General features: G+C 36.7%; 1 protein-coding gene across 4 annotated transcripts in view; it reads left to right on the top strand.

Annotated features, from left to right (window-relative positions):
• The window catches only part of TSPAN8 (tetraspanin 8), an 81,585-nt gene that overhangs the window by 39,478 nt on the left and 24,185 nt on the right, over positions 1–17,922 (top strand). For all 4 annotated transcript variants that reach the window (XM_020990261.2, XM_020990262.2, XM_020990264.1 and 1 more), the window contains one exon: positions 15,052–15,114. In XM_020990261.2, coding sequence (XP_020845920.1) covers positions 15,052–15,114 — 63 coding nt within the window. The remainder of the gene's footprint in view (positions 1–15,051; positions 15,115–17,922) is intronic.

Below are 17,922 nucleotides of genomic sequence, written 5' to 3'. Positions count from 1 at the left end.
TGGCTCTGAGGAGGACAGATACAACTTTTCTGGATTGTTTCTCTTCCTCTAAATGAATTTCACACTTTTTTGGAGTCTAAGTAGCTTGGGTTAAGGAGAAATCTGACTATGGTTATGGTCCTGAAGTATAAGAATTTACTCTAGTACTTTGGATGAATTCAGCAGGAGTCATAGATTAAAGAAAACTATGCCGTAGAGAAGTAGTTGATTAAAATGGGAAATTAGACAACCACTTCTTCTAGAATGAGAGTTTGAAAGAGTATTAGCACTAGGGTCATAGCTATGGTTTAGTTTAGCCAACTTTTATTTTACATATGCAACTCAAATTTTCCTAAGCCTGTTTTCTGTCTGTCTTCTTTTGTTTCATCACAACCTCATATTTCTGTGTGTCTGCCACACTCCAGCCACTGGTAGAATTTAAGCTCCATGATGGCAGGCACTTTTTTTTTAATTGTTGTCTGAGTTGTTTTAGTTACATCTGACTTTTTGTGACTCCATTTGGGATTTTCTTGGAAAGATGCTGGAGTGGTTTGCTATTTCCTTTTCTAGCTCATTCAACAGATGAGGAAACTGAGGCAAACTGGGTGAAGTGACTTGCTCATGGTCACCCAGCTATTAAGTATCTGGGGCTGGATTTGAACTCAGGAAAATGAGTCTGAGTTCAGGCCTGGCACTTTATCCACTGTACCACCAACTGCCCCTAAAATCTCTGAACTGAGAGTTTGAGGCATCTCCAGCACTTAGAACTCTGCACATAATAGATATTGAATAAGCGAAATAAGTTGAATTGAAGAAGGAAATAAGCTTCCACAGATGAAGTAACTTGCCTAATGTCATAAGACACTTAGCGGCAGAGCTGCTTCTGGAAACATTGTCTGAATGCGATTCAATTTAGCAAACATTTTTGGCTACTATGTGTAAGGTATACAAAGACTCCCTTCCCCCTGCAAAAAAAAAAAAGACCTAATGTTGTAGGATATAATATAGAAATATATTTGTAATTATGTTGTAATACTAACTAATAGTTATGGGAATCAAGAAAGGTATGTTGTAGGAGGGGGCTCCTCAGCTGAACTTTGATGGAAACTGGAGGGAGTTTCTTAGAAGCTGAGGTGTGAGGCCGAAGGCATTTCAGGCATTGGTTGTGATAAGAATTGGTTGTGCCACCACTCAGGCAGCTTTCTTTCTTTTCTTTCCCCTCCTCTGTAACCCCCCTTCCCCAGCCCTAGCCCTACTGCTTAGGAGCCATCCGAGCTACTTAACTTTTATTTTTTTAAAACTTACCTATTTACACTGCTTGGATGAGATGAGTCACTAACTCTTTTCATTTCAATGAAATGGAGGACCACTAGGTCTTCCCATGTATCTCCCCTGCCACTGCCTCCTAAGGTTCTCCAGGACTCAGCATGTGTTCTATATTTAAACTCTCCAGACTAGCACTGCCATCTGACCTACTGATGCAACCTAAGAATTCTTAGGTCCTGATCACTGAACCCTTAAGGTTTCCAGCCCTTTCTATTCATGGAACTTTTTATGGGCTGACTTTCCGTATTAGAATGTGAGTTCTTTGGAAACATGGGACTATCTTGCTGTTTCTATCAGTAACCCCAGATTTTATCCCAGTGCTTGGCACCTTGTTAGCTCTTAATGAATGCTTGCACATTCACTGAGGTAAGAGATGAAAGGTCAAGTTTAGGGAAGGGCAAATATAAGTCAATTTGGCTAGAACACAGAGTGCATGAAGGGTAATAACAGGTCTCTAACTTGGAAGGGGCGTTAAATACAAGGCAAGGGATTTTTTTTTTATCCTAGAGTCATTAAATGCGAGGTAAGGAATTTGTTGTTTATCCTAGGGGCTTTGTGTAAGCAATATATTGTTTTAATCTAGGCACAGTAGGAGCTACTAGAGATTTGTGAAGAAGTGTTATAGGTTTTAGGAAGATTATATTGGCAGTTGTTTGGAAGATACTATTTGGGGGATAGGGCTTGAGTGAAGAATAGTGAGTCCTAGTGGTAAGTACAATAATGATTCAATCAGTTTATCCTTTGTCAACTAAGACATTTAATATAAAGAATTAGTCCTTCCTATCTTTCTCTAAGAGGAAGAATGTCAACATTATATCTTTAAAATTTTTATTTTAAATTTTTAGTCAATTGGGGTTAAGTGACTTGCCCAAGGTCACACAACTAGCAAGTGTTAAGTATTCGGTCTGAGGCTGGATTTGAACTCAGGTCTTCCTGACTTCAGGGTCAGTGCTCTATCCACCATGCCACCTAGCTGCCCCAAACATTATATCTCTTAAATGAAAGTTCTGTGAGCATGTATGATTTTTTTGTGATGGTCCATGAAACCTTGGAGGCAGATGAACCAAACAGCATGCATATCAGAAGACATGTTTATCTCTCCTTCATGAAAGGTGGCCTGATGAAGTAGGAAGCACTTATCTGACCTTCATAACATTCTTGAATCCATCCACTTCTTTCCTTTTTTTTTTTTGTGGGGCAATGGGGGTTAAGTGACTTGCCAGGGTCACACAGTAAGTGTTATGTGTCTGAGGCTGGATTTGAACTCAGGTCCTTCTGAATCCAGGGCCGGTGCTCTATCCACAGTGCCATCTAGCTGCCCCTCAATCATGTGGCTACCACCCTAATTCAAACTCTCAGTACCTTTTGCCCATGATATTAAAGAAATTGATTTGTAAGATGTGAAATAACTAATACCAGCTCATAGTATTGTTACTATCTTGTTTTTATCTTGATTGTGGAATTTAGAAAAAGGAGGAGATATGTTAATAGCTCAGGTTGATGAGGGATTTTGCCACTTATAAAACCATTTTCCTCATGTGAACTCTTGAGGTAGATAGGATGGATATCTTGTTTGCCTCAGAAATGAGAAAAATGAAGATCATAGAGTTTAAGTGACTTAATCAAAGCTGCCTAGTGTGTGATCTATGAACTGATCAATCCATAAACATTTATTAAGCACCTACTATGGCCAGGCATTGTGCTAGGCGTGGGAGATACAAAGAAAATGGAAAGGCCTCTGCATCAAATAGCTCATTGTGGGAAATACCATGTATACACATAAAAATATATACAAATAAAAGCTGTGTACATCCAAGGTGATTTCAAGGAGGAAACGGCATTTTGGGGGATCCTGAAAAGTCTCATAAAGGGGGTGGTATTTGACTTGAACTTTGAAATAATCTAGTGATTCTAAGAAGAGATAAAGATGGGGTACATTCTAGAAATAGAGGATGTCCCGTGTAAAGCACTGAGAAAGAAAGACAAAGGTCGTTTTAAGAATAGAAATAACATGTAAAATAAACCTGGAAAGGAAAGTTGGAGTCAGGCGATAAAAGGCTTTAAATGCCTAAGAGAAGAGAATAGATGTTTCCTTTAGGCAGAAGGGAGATACAAGAGATTAGGGAGCAAGGCAAGTGATTTATGGATGATACTTTTGTAGTTATGTGGAAGATGAATTATACAGGGGTGAGTATTGAATCAGAGACCAATTAGGTACCTACTTTTTTGGCAGGTTCTGTGCTAGGTGAGGAAATGAATAGACAAAGATGAAATAGTCCTTGCTCTCAAGAAACTCACATTCTGTTGGGGGGGGGGGAACAACATGTACACATGCAAGCATTGTATTGCTATTATTTTTGTTGTTATTATGAGAGGAAGACCCTGTTTAAGTTCCATCTCTTAAATGTACTGGCTATGTGAACTTGGGCAAGGAAGTTATCCTCTCAGTGTTCTACACAACCTTCCAAGATTATAAGTTGTATTGACAATGCTGAGCTATGTTGACAAATGGAGTTTCTTCACCCAAGAATTCTCCATAATCAGTCCCAGGACCAGTTACTTGTCTTTATCATAATCATCATTTCTCGTCACCATCCTCATTGTCATCTTCCTCTTCTTCTTTTTTTTTTTTTTTGGTGAGGCAATAGGGGTTAAGTAACTTGCCCAGGGTCACAAAGCTAGTGAGTATCATGTGTATGAGGCCAGATTTGAGCTCAAGGCCTCCTGATTCCAGGGCTGGTGCTCTATCCACTGTGCCATCTAGCTGCCCCCTTTTCTTATTTTTGATGCTGCTTTTTGCAATCGGAAAAAAGTATTGGACTCTAAGCTCATTTTCTTAAGAATCACTCATAGTATCTTCTAGACCACTTCAGACAGTATGCCAATGACGATATGTACTTCATCCTATTTCCAAATGACTTTGATTTCTTCTGTTAAGCTTTCTGCTAGGCTTTCTTTCCACATTGCTTAGAAATACTGATTTTTTTTTGGTTTGGCAATGTTTTGTAAAACCATTGCTCTTACGTTATTATGGATCGATGGTATATCTGGGTAATTGTGGCCAAAGTTCTGCTTGTGATAACACTCAGGTTCCAGTGGGTGTTATTGGTGGGATTCTATGGGAGCTTTTGAGACTTCTATTTGTAGTACAAACATTTGCCTTCTCTTAACTTGTAAAATATAATGAGTCTCCTATATATACAGGGTTGTGTCTTCCTATGTTTGTATATGTGCCAAATTTTCATAGCCTCAAGTAGGTAATTTCTTTTATTTATAAAATGCACTGGTTTGTAAATCTAGACTCTTTAAGGATAGTTCATGACTTGATTTTGAATTGCCATCATAAATCTTTCTGTTTCAAGAAAAAAATTCAGTATAATTCAGTCATAACACCAGTTGATTCATGCAGATGCCACTCTTATGCTTTTTTATCTTTTACTTAGCCATTTTATATGGGGGTGTTATCCATGTGAGATCTTTTTATCTTTTATCTTAGTTATTTTATAGGCTTCATTCAGAAACAACTTGTCTTGTAACATTGGATAAATCCAATGGCATGGATCTATGGTCCTTTTTTGCTATTGCTCATTGAAGTGATGCTTATTCCAAAAGTACTTCTCTAAGGTTCTGTCATTCTTCTTGTGTGCTCTGAGAATATCTGTCAATCCTCTTCCTTGTTTTGAGGAGGAAGTGTTACTGTCTCTATAATTACATTAGGGTGTTAGACTAAGTGTTTTATTAATACCATTGTTGTTAATAATGGGTCATTATGCTTGTTATAAGCCCCGATTAGAGACGGTATATGGCAATGAACCAGCCTTTGGAAGAATTTCTGGTTTCTAGAGTACTTTATATAACCTTAATACTTTAGTTACAAATGCTATAATGCGTTATCTGAAATTGGCCAAAGGTTGGGGCTTAAATAACAGATAAATAGCGTGGTTTAAGGCAGAGCCATAGGGACTTTTATTGTGCGGTACTTTGATTGCTTTATGGTATATTTTTTTGTGGTTATACAGCTCCTTCATTCTCTGCTAATAAAGATACGTTATTTTACAGTTATGTAAAGCTAACAAGGTGTATCACTTAAGCACTGTTCGGTACTTCTAATTTCCCTTGGGAGTGGCAGCATAGATTTTATTTTCTCTTGGTATTCTTAGACTCCACCCTACCCTGAGTGTAAGATCATGCAATGTAGCCTTTGAGTGAATGGAACAGTTGTGAGGACCAGCAGTACGTCTTTTCAGCCAACAAATGACATCAGTACCTGAAATTAAAATACAGACAGCATGGGGGATGTGGGAAATTTATGGAGCAAGTATTTCAAGCCTTCCCTCTCATTTCCCTACATATTTTTTTTGCCTTTTAGGATGGACCCACTCACAGTTAACATTGGGATTTAAAAAGAAAAATCCTTCAAAGAAAATTAACAATTTGTCACAATCCTAACATTTATTAAAATTACAAATAATAAAGGTTAGACTGGTATGGTTTTCTTCAAAGTCTTTATCACCTTATATTTTCACAATCACATTGTTTCTAGGGTGATTTATCTTCAGGATATACATTCAGCATATCAGCATATGTTGATATCTTTGAAGGGACAGGACATGATACCTCGTAAATTTTTAGTGCTTTCTATTTTATAGAATTGCTCATAAAAGAGTCAAGAGCTTCCAAAAATCACTATAGGGGAGTGAAAACCATCCCTCATCATTCACTATAATATACTGATTTATATTTCTTGGAATTGGGAGTACATGTTAGCCCTGAACAATTCGATTTGTTAGGAGATAAAACTGGGTATTTCCAATAGGGATATTTTTGGACCTTCAAATGCTCTAAAACCTGACTATACATGACTCTCTCTGCTGCCTAAACATAGTTTCTGTGAAATATTAATTGACAGAATAAAGTATGTGTGTGTGTGTGTGTTTTAACTCATGATCTTTGTGTGTGACTTTGGGTAAGGCATTTTGTATTTCAAGCCACTCCCTGAGACTTTATCTACTAAATCAAAGATGAGCTTTTGTAGACAGTTTCCAGGAAAGGAGTTTCTTGCTGACAAAATCTCGTGTTTTTCAGGTGCAATGACCCTGCTGCTGAAATGCCTCATAGTTTGAGTATAGCTGAAATGTGTTAAGTTTTTGAAATATCAGGAAGCTGGGCTTGATGATGTATCTTTAAACATGAACCAACTATACCTATCTAGTTCAAAGAGAAATTCTATGTCTAAATCTAAATGAAGATGAAATGAGATAATTATAATTATTTTTTTTGTTTGTTTTGGTGAGGCAATTGGAGTTAAGTGACTTGCCCAGGGTCACGTAGCTAGTAAGTATTAAGCCTCTGAGGCTGGATTTGAACTCAGGTGCTCCTGACTCCAGGTCTGGTGCTATATCCACTGTACCACTTAGCTGCCTCAGTAATCATAATTACGATGTGAACAATGCTTTTTGTTTTTTTAATTAAGGCACAGGAGTTCTTAGCCTCCAGTTCTCAAACTTACATTTTAATGAGTATTTTGATAGGTATATTTCAATATAATTGACTTCCTTTATAATCTTATGCATTTTTTAGATGTATTTAATTCTGAGAAAGGGGCCACATGCTTCACTAGACTTCCAAAAGGGTTCATGACACAACAAAAGATTAGGAATCCTTGTCCAATTTTTTTTCTTGGCATTTGGATCACTTGCTTGACAGACTCAATCATTTATGAGAATTACTCTAATAAATAAATTATGCTTTGCTGCTATTTCTCAAAGGATTTGATTTTTTAAATACTATGATAATAGTCTTCTTAACCCATAGGTTTATGTGATACCTTACAGTTTTTAAAGCACTAACATATGTATCATCTAGCTTGATTCTCACAATAACCCCATGGAATAACTAGGGCAAGTTTTATTAATATTCCCATTTTATAGATATGGAAACTGAGGCCTGGAGCTGGTAAAAGTCATTTAAGATCACACAGCTGATTAATGACAGGAGACTCTCAATTCTTTTTTTTTTTTGGCTAGGCAATGGATTTAAATTCACTTGCCTAGGGTTATACAGCTAGTAAGTGTCAAGAGTCTGAGGTCAGATTTGAACTTAGGTCCTCCTGACTCCAGGGCCAGTGCCCTATCTACTGCACTACCTAGCTGCCCCAACAGGAGACTCTCAATCCTATGCCTTGCCACTGCCTTGCCCCACACTGTCTCACCATATTTAGTAACTTGAATTAACTGCTCACACAATTGTTCTAATCAGAACTCTTATATAGACTTATTAAGGCCTACTTTTGCTTTACATTCTATATATTCAATTTATAAATAAACTAATAAGTATTTGTTAAGCACTATGTACTAGGCACTGTACTAAGTATTAAGCAAATTTAAAAAAACCTCCCTGCCCTCTAGGAGTTTACATTCCTATAGGGAAGACAATAATTTGGAAATCAGTACATACAAGATAAACCAGAATAGACGGAAGGTAGTCTTTTTTAAAAAAATTAGTCATTTTTATTTCTCAACATTCATTTCCATAAGCTTTTGAGTTTTAAATTTTCTCTGCCTCACTCCCCAGATTGGTGCGCAATCTGATATAAGCTCTACATATACATTCCTATTAAACATATTTTTACATTAGTCGTATTGTAAAGAATTAGAACCAATGGGAGGAACCACAAGAAAGAAGAAAACAAAACAAAACAGAAGGAAAAAAAAAGCAAATAATATGCTTCCATCTGCATTCAGACTCCATAGTTCTTTCTCTGGATGTGGATAGCATTTTCCATCATGAGACTTTTGGAGATGTCTTAGATCCTTGCATTGCTGAGAAGAGCAAGGTCTATCAATGCTAGTCATCACATAATGTGACTGTTACTGTGTTCAGCGTTCTCCTGGTTCTGCTCAGTTTACTCAGCATCAGTCCATACAAGTCTTTCCAGGTTTTCCTGAAGTCTGCTTGCTCATCATTTCTTATAGCACAAATAGTATTCCATTATATTCATATGCCATTCCCCAATTGATGGGCATCCCCTCAATTTCTAATTCTTTGCCACCACAGAAAGAGCTGCTATAAATATTTTTGTACATATGGGTCCTTTTCCCATTTTTATGATGTCTTTGGGATACAGCCCTAGAAGTGTTATTGCTGGGTCAAAGGGTATGCACATTTTTATAGCCCTTTGGGCATAGTGATGGAAGGTAGTGTTATTGGGGAAAGCATTAGCAGCTGTGGGGACCTAGAATGGCCTCTTGGAGAAGGTGGAACATGAGGTGAGTCTTGAAAGAAGCTGGGGACTTTAAGAATTGGAGGCTGGGAGAATAGCTAAAGATTCAGTTCAACCAGTGCAAAAGTGACAGAAATGTGTATCGAGGAACAGTTATTGGGCCAGTATGTCTGGATTGTGAGCTGCGGGGGTGGTGGCCATAGCAGAGTAATTATTAAAAGACCAGAAAGATAGGGAGGAGAAAGGTTGTAAAGAGCTTTTGATACTTTTTAGTATAGAAGTTGTTAGAATAATAATTAATACAGGGAAGTTTACAAAATCCTATACATGATATTTTGATGATTATAATAATTATCTCATTGACTATTGTGATAAGTAATTATCTCAATAAATATTCTCATTTGATCCTTAAAACAGTCCTGTGATCTATATTATTAGGTATTATTCTCCTCATTTTACAGATAAGGAAACTGAGGCTGAGAGGAGTGACATGACTCATTCAGAATCATACAGCTAGTAAATATATGAGGTAGAATTCAAACTCGGGTCTCCCTTACCTCAAGTCCAGTCTTAAATTACCTAAGATACTTCCACAAAACAAAACAATGAAAATGTGCTCCTTTAAACAGATTAAACATAACTTGATTCTCCCCTCCCCCATTTGCTAGTGAATCCCTCCTCCAAATCACTTTGTATTTATTTATATTTACTTATATGTACATGCCATCTCCCTCTATTAGGAGGGTAAGGGCCATTTTATTTTTCTCTATAACATAGCATAGTACCTAGTAAAGAACAGGAGCTAGATTAGTTTTTGCTTAGGGAATTCTTTCCACATAGATAAGGCCACCCAGGTGCAATGATTACAAATATGAATTAGTGGAGTTTTGAGGGAGAATCTATTGAAAATGAGAAACAAAAAGAAGAATCCGACATTCAGCATTATCTATCTCCCAATTTACTGTTGAAGGAAAGAATTAAGATTAAAAATGACAAAAAGCCTCCAGTAATAAAATCCGACTTAACAAATAATGATGTCAGTGTTATGCCCCCCAACTGAAAGAACACTGACAATGTTATAGAAAAGGTTTAAAAAACTGCTGAGATTATACTAAAGAAAAGATTCAAAAATACTTCCTTTCCATAATGGAATCCAATTTTGACTGTGATTGAGGGCTTTTTTAGGGTAATATCAATTTTGACCCAATGATAGCTTTTAAGAAAAATAGAAGAGAAATGAGTTTTGAGAAATAAATATCAGCTAAGACTATAAGGATAATTTCATGTCACCAAAACTTAGGTATATGAATGTAATCAGTTTCATCAGTGATCACTGATGGCATGAGTGAATAAATAATACCTTTAAAATTTGTTTAGAATAAATAGACCCCTGGTCTTTTCATTTATGAAACCCATTGAACTGTGGTAGGTATAAACAAGCTTGTTTAGGCAACATAAAAGTCACAAGAAATTGTAGCTATTTTGGAAGATTGCAGCTTGAGCAAAACAGTCTTAGTTTCTAAAATATTTAGATAATTACTCTTTTAATTTTTAGTTTACATTTATTTTTCCAATGCCTATCAAGACTGAAAGTTTTCATAAATAGGGAAAAAGAGTTGTTTTCATTACCTTTCTGCATACTTTGACCTTCAAAGTTGTTAGGAGATTAAATTAAAATGGTTTTATTTCAGGACTTCAGTGGGTGTATATCATTCCTGTGGATTCTACCTCTAATGATTTAAATCAAACCTCTTCATGTTCTCTCATGCTACATGACTCTTGTCTATGTGCTTTCATAAATCCTAAATAGAGGTCTACTGAGCATAATGGAGGATCTCTTTTAGATCATTTAATTATGCTTATAGTAGGGCAGCACTCATTACTCATATGCTTATGTTATCCCTTACTCTGGTTATGCAGTTTCTCGGTTGTTCATCTCCTCCAGGATATCTTTTTTCAGTACACTTATTGTATACAAGTCAATATTTGTAACATGCTACAGTCTATATAAGTTTACCATGTACCTCTCTATTATCCTTTGGGCCCTCCACAATTTTCGTGTGTCAGAGACCTATGGTGTAAAATGATTCAAAGCCATAACGAATATTCCGAAGAATATTGATGTTAAAATGATAGGTTTTCTTGGGGGCAGGTAGGTGGTGTAGTGGATAGAGCCCAGGCCCTGGAGTCAGGAGGACCCGAGTTCAAATGCGACCTCAGGCACATAACACCAGCTGTGTGACCCTGGGCAAGTCACTTAACCCCATTGCCTAGCAAAACAGAACAAAAAAGATAGGTTTTTTTTTTGTTTAAGGGAACAACTTGAGAGTCATTGAAACATTGTACAATTTCCCTAAAGTGATCTCATTCTTATCCTATTAAATTCTGGTTGGGCCTAGCTTAATGCTCATTGTCAGTGTTGGTCCAAGATATACTTGCAGCTGTCCATCTCACTGTATACTGTAGGCTCGACAGCAGGCAGTCTCCATACACTTATCCATATATATATATATATATGTTTTGTGAGGCAATAGGGGCTAAGTGACTTGTCCAGGGTCACACAGCTAGTGTCAAGCATCTGATGCTAGATTTGAACTCAGGTCCTCCTGACTCCAAGGCTGGAGCTCTGTCCACTGCACCACCTAGCTGCCCCTCCTATATGGATTTGACATAGGTTCAAACTCTTTTGATTTCCTGTGGATCTCACTTATTAAACTTCACAGTGTTCTAAGGCTTAGTGCAATTAACACAATGACATCCATAAACAAGAATATCTGGAATATTTTACTACGTGTAGGGAATTTTTCCATTTAAGTCTCTACCCTAAATGTCATTTATACTTGTGCCTGTCAAGGCATGTTGCGAGATCTTATATAGTGTCCATGAGAGGCATCTTATTGGATTACATGTATTTTCCCATGTTTCAAAGAATAGAATTGCTAACGTAAGTGGGAAGAGAAGAAAGATATCTCTTGTTCTATTCAATTAAATGGCTTTAAAATAATAATAACCGCACTAAGATCTTATATTTTCTCTGTTTTTCAATTGTGTGAAAATAAGCCTATAGTTTGGCCATTTGCAAAAGCCTGCCTCTTTATATTTTCTTTGAAGATATAGTTGGTGTATAAATAGATTATTAGAATAAAATTTTTTATCACTATAAGGTAATAGGTATATGTGTGACTACTTATTGATATTATCACCCTTTTTTGTACTAATAACATATATATATATATACATATATTTTTTTTTCCAATCTCTTTATCTTCCTCAGTTTCATGTTTGAGAGTCTTTCCTACAGTGACCTCAAAGTTATGCTGCATTCAGCACGGGTTAACTCTATTTGTCTAGTTTAGGTCCTTTTTTTAAGGGACCATTTCCACTTTCCTATCATATATGGCCTGAGAAAGAACAAATATAGTAGTACTCTGTCACAGATGAAGAAAAGAGTTTATTGCAGAAATGTTGATTTAATCTACTTACAATTTTTCTAGGTGAACCTTCAAATGTATAGCTTATGATGCTCTAGCTTAACTTAATCCCATACTAAGCTTTCTACAATTTCATTCTTCCTTCGACTTGTTCGTGAGGAAATATCCTAATCACTTTATGCCATTCTTCTCTGTGAGGTTTTAACATTTTTCATTCCTGGTTACTGTATTTTTCTGCCTGGGAAAGGGAACCGTTGTGGCATTTTTTGGGCTCTCTTGGCCTCCTCATTGTGGTAACTTGATTTATATTAGTTTAACTTCCATAAGAAGCGGCGGTAATCCATGTTTCCACATTTTCCTTGAACCATTTCCCATTTTGTTCACTACCAGTTGCTTGTTTGAATAGATCTGGTTGGAAAGGTTATAATTTATGCTGTATTTTAAAGTAAACTTATTATTTTAAAATAATTTTTTAAAAAAATTATGAAAAATTTGATTTCAATTTTAACTTAAAATGTAAAACACTGGCTCTTGTCAGAGGTCTTAGGTTCAAATCTTGCCTCTACTTAATTGGGGAGTAGGGGGTAAGGAAGAATTAACAAAGCTGATGCACTCCCAAAAAAGGACCATTGAAATAGTCTTTAAGGATGCATAGAAGGGAGTTGTTATATGCTGCTTTTTTTTGAAGCAAGGTATAAAATGGAGACTCCTTGTTCAATCCTATTGCGTTTTTTTGTGTACATATGAATTCTATCTGTTTCTCTGTATATCTTTACTTGTCTTTATCTCTATAACTGTCTCTGATGTTGTCTCTATCTCTTGTGTTTAGTTTCAGAATAAAAAAAAATAAACTTTTTGGCAAGGCAATCTGGGTTAAGTGACTTGCCCAGGGTCACACAGCTAGTAAGCGTCAAGTGCCAGATTTGAACTCAGGTCCTCTTGACTCGAAGGCTGGTGCTTTATCCACTGTGCCACCTAACTGTCCCTCACTTTTCTTTTAAAGAAAGAAATGGAAGGTGGTGGAAGTTAGGAACCTTAAGGGCTTAAAGGCATCTCTATTCCTAGGCCTCATCTGATGGGTGTAGGCGGGTCAGCAGGGTAGAAACTGTGGGGTTCCCTCTGAAGCCCTCCAGTATGTGGCACCACCAAAACTTTTAGCCAATGTTACCATGAAGTAAACACAGAAACATAAAATTAAAAACCAAAAATTAAATCCTCGTCTTGGAGTTCCATTAGGGAGGGAGGAGTGCCAGGGAAAAGTAAGTAGTGAATTTTAGCATCCTATTCCTCCCTTCTGTCAGCATATTAACAAGACCAGAACAGCTGTAGTCCAAGGCCTTCTGCCTATTGCACAGTATTTCAGCAGACACCTCAGAATCTCTTACCAATAAAGTTTCCTTGATTTATTCATATTTGAAGGCCATAATATACATCTTAACTTACCCTACTCCCCCAAATGCAAGAATTTGACTTTAAAAAAGTCAATGTGTTTTACATTTTATGTAGTGGCTATGGTCCAGATGAAATAATCTGCTAAAGTCATTTAGGAGTTGAAGACTTAAAGTACTGTTCCTCATTGTTTCTTTTACAACTGACTTCTAAGACCAAAGAAAGAGGGGGGAAAAATGGCAAACATTGATATTTTTGGAATACACAAACCTTAACTCATACCCTAGTTGTTCAGTATCAAATTTTGTTTTTCCCTTGCCTATATATTGGTCAGTTCATTTCATCCTTCATCTGGAAAGCCTCCTTGGAAATGAACCTCAGGGATTAGTAAGGCTGTGTTGTCTTTAGATGACTGGAATTTATTTTTGACTTGGTACTGTCAGTATTGGAATTGAAGTGTGTGTGTGTGTGTGTGTGTGTGTGTGTGAAATATACATAGATTTGCATATTAAAACATACAATATAATATATAATATAAATATAATTTCCATACTTCAATTCCTGTAGTGTCTTTGTGTGTGTATTTATCTATATATAGATCTATATGTATCAATACCTACACATTTACATTTCAATTTCAGATGATTTCACTGCCATAAATAGATAGACTGCATATGAAGCACATTTATAGCTCCTAACACCACACATAGCCATTAATGAATCTCTAATCTATCTGAATATAATATCTATTTAAGAATACACTTTTGTAATTGTAGCAGTTAGATGCCATAGAATTAGAAGATAATTTTCCTCTTATCTTCAGGGCAACATGGCACAGTGAATAGAGTTGGCTTTCCATTCTTGTCTCTGCAACATTCTAGCTGTATGACCCTGGGCAAGTCACTTTGCCCTGAGAGCTCTTGGCAATTCTCTAAGAGTCAGGAACTCTTAATTGACGTATTGACCAACCTTGGTCCCATGATGATGAAATATGCTACCCGCATCCTGATAGAGAGGTAAAGAACTGAATGCAGAATGAGATCTACATGGTTTTTTGGACTTGACCAATGCAGAAATTTGTTTTGCTTGACTATACATGTTTGTATTAGAGGGTTTGTTTTTATTTCATTATAAATTGGGGAGGGAGGGAAGGAGAGAAGACAGATTTTTGCTTTGAAAAAAAAAAGATAATTTAAAAAAGAATATTGCAGGAGTAAATTTTGCCTTTCATTGATTTGTTCATTGAAGAAGTTTTCCTTTTCTAGGAGTTCCCTTGGAAGATACTAGGTCATGTTTAGTGTGAATAATGAAACCCCCTGGGCATGGTAGTATGTATAAGAATTTGCACTATACAAAGTTAAAATTATTATTATTATTATTATTTTTAATTTTGGCTAGTCAATGGGGTTAGGTGACTTGCCCAGAGTCACACAGCTTGTAAGTGTTATGTGTCTGAGGCCGGATTTGAACCTGAATCCAGGGTCGGTGCTCTATCCACTGCCCCACCTAGCTGCCCCCAAAGTTAAAAATTATATGTAAAGAATTGTAATTAGTTCCAGCGCAAAGGAAATACACTGTAAATTCCAATAGTTCAACCACTTCAGGAGATTCTTGTTCCCAGTAATTAAGAGCTAGATGTAAAATCAAAGATCTGGTCCTAAGTACCAATTTACTCTAACTTGACATTTCCCCCTCTAACTCTAGATATGTGGCTGCGTCATCCTGGGAGTATCAATATATGCACGTGTCAGCAAACATGGTGAAGAGGTAAGTTAAAGATCAGCCCCCACCCCACAACTATTCCATTCTTGTTTGTAGAAATGACTGAGAGCAAAATTCTATTCTGAATATGAACAAATAAGTGAGATCCCCTTCAGGAATCCTTTATTAAGTATGTTCTACATTCAGGTACTGCATAGGCACTGGAATTTTTATTTGGTGAGTGTCCATCTGGAAGTGGGGAAGGAGAGGGAGAATTTGCAAGAAGCTTGGGAAAAGAGCCCAGAGTTGGTCACTCAATGGGGTCTGGATGGTCTGGATCAAGGGAGCAAGGAGGGAAAAGGAAAAAGAAAAAAAAAGGAAGAGATCTCTCTCTGCCTTCAAGATCCAGCTCAAATGACATCTCCATGATATCATTACAGATTATTACTTTCCCCAGCCCCAATTATTTCAAGTTTACTTTCTATTAATTTACCTATCTCCATTGTACTTAACCTCCCCACTCCCAGTGAAATGTAAGCTTTTTGAGGACAAATGTCTTCATTTTTGTCTTATGTCTCAGTTGCCTATCATAGTTACATTTATATGTAAAGCTAGGTGGTGTAGTGAACAAAGTGTTGGACCTGAAGAGAGGAAGATCTGAAGTTAAATGTGGCCTTCAGTCACTTGCCAGCAGGGTGACCCATACCATGTCACTTAAACCTCTCAGTTTCAGTTTCCTCATCTGTAAAATGGAGCTAATAATAGTACCTACCCTCCAAGGGTTGTTTTAAGATGAAATGAGATATTTGTAAAGCACTCTGCAAACTTGAGAGGTCTATATAAATGCTAGCTACTAATAAACAGTAGTTGAATGTTAAAAATATGCCTATGACATGTGGCACTAATAATACAGACCCGAGGAACAGATTGGCCATGGAATGGTCCATTTTGGTGACTATAATTCCCATAGACAACCTGAAGTAGAATGTACGTCCTTTGAGGGCAGGGATTTTTTCATTTATATTTGTATCTGTAACACCTAGCACAGTGGCAGGTGTTTAGTGCATAGTTATTGGATTAGACTGGGTTGAATTAGAAATGACATAAAATAACCTTCTTCAATAAAACTGTGAAAATATAAGCAAATGATGACTCTAAGTCCTTTTGCTGGGGAAGATACCAATAGGGGATAGAGAGGATATTATCTGTTATCCATCTGTTCCTCTTTTGTACTCCATCTTGGCCCTGAGAATCATTTATTTCTCAGATTCAGGCCCATCAGTGCCAAGTTATAGAGGCAGAACCATAATGTTGTTTTGTTTTAAATAAATACATGAGATTACAGGAGATGGTTGAATATTGATGGTTCTATTTCCATGTTTTTGTCCTAGTCAACCAACACTAGTTTCCTGATGGTCTTATGTGCTGTGTGTGAGCTTAGGGAAGGGTGCTTGGACATTATAGAGTAAAGAAAATATTTGAAGGCTAACTTAAAATGAATAACTGCCCTAGCGATGATAGATTTCCTCGAGATAACAGTGGGGGGGGGAACTGTTATAGGTTATGGGAGATGAATGTGGACTGCTTTTTCATGGGAAGTATTAATGATATGAAAACATTATTTACTTCTTCCTCCCCCACCAATTCTTAAGATTCCCCCCCCCACTATTTCTTGTTAATGATCAAATTTTCTGTTTCATCTGTTAATGCATCGAACCTACTTAATGTATTACATAAGGATTTCTGTCCTTGTGAGACTCTGACTAGCTTGGCAGGTGCTTTTGCATTTATCACCTGCCTCTCCTCCACCCCAGGCCTCAAGGTTCTTATCTAAAAAATGTCGGGTTTTCCTAGATAATTTCTAATGTCCCTTCCATTGTGGAATGCCAAAACAGATTTTTGTCAAGAATCTAGATTAGATTAGAATTAGATAATTCTCATGTGATGTTCATAACCACTACTGAGCTAAAGCTGAATCTCCAGGAACAGGCGAGCAAGTCCACACTAAGACACTTGCTGCTGAACAGATTTTGGTGGAGGAAATAATAGTTTTATTTGAACTCAATAACAACAAAAAACCTGTTTTTGAAAAAAAGTCATATTTTAAAGTGGTAGGGATTTAGGAAAGATAGACTGATATAAAATTATGAATCATAGGAAAGAAGAAAATTGGAGGTGGAGAATTTCTCTTTTCTAGAATGTAAATTTTATGGTCCCTCCATGCCTGGAATGTTCTCCCTTCTTATCTGTACTTCCTGGCTTCCCTGGATTCCTTCAAGTTCCAGCTAAAATCCCACCTTTTACAAGGAAGCCTTTACTAATCCTTCATTCCAGTGCCTAGCCTTTGTTAATTATTTCCAATTTATCTTGTATGTAGCTTATTTGTACATGGTTGTTTGCATGTTGTCTGTCTATTTATTTATTTATTTAGGTAAGCCCAGTACTTAGCACACTACATGGTACATAGTACTGACTTAATAAATGTTTATTGACTGGTACTATTCCAAGAGACTCTTGTTTTCCTTCAGGACCAACCTCCATAATCACCAAGCAGCTCACTTTCATTTTGATAGAGCTTCTTTAATATCAGGACGTCTTGAACAGGTAGTCATTGACCACCTTTTAACTCAGACTCACTCATCTCTGTTTAGACATTTTTTCACTGCTCTTAGACCCATGCTTTTATATAAGAGCATAAACAGGGTTTAGTCAAAAGACAACTTAAAATACTCCTGTTCTTTGGGAGCAAACCTCTTCTTTCTTTTCCACTTTTATTTGTATTCATTCTTCCCATTCTACTAACTCTTGGGACAGTCAATGCCTTTTTTAAAAAAACTTTTTCTCACCATCTAAATTTCTCTGTGGGGTCAGGTG

Source organism: Phascolarctos cinereus, unplaced genomic scaffold (assembly GCF_003287225.1).
Source record: "Phascolarctos cinereus isolate Bilbo 61053 unplaced genomic scaffold, phaCin_HiC Scaffold_1;HRSCAF=81, whole genome shotgun sequence".
Classification (NCBI taxonomy): domain Eukaryota; kingdom Metazoa; phylum Chordata; class Mammalia; order Diprotodontia; family Phascolarctidae; genus Phascolarctos; species Phascolarctos cinereus.
This window is presented reverse-complemented; position numbering and strand designations above follow the sequence as displayed.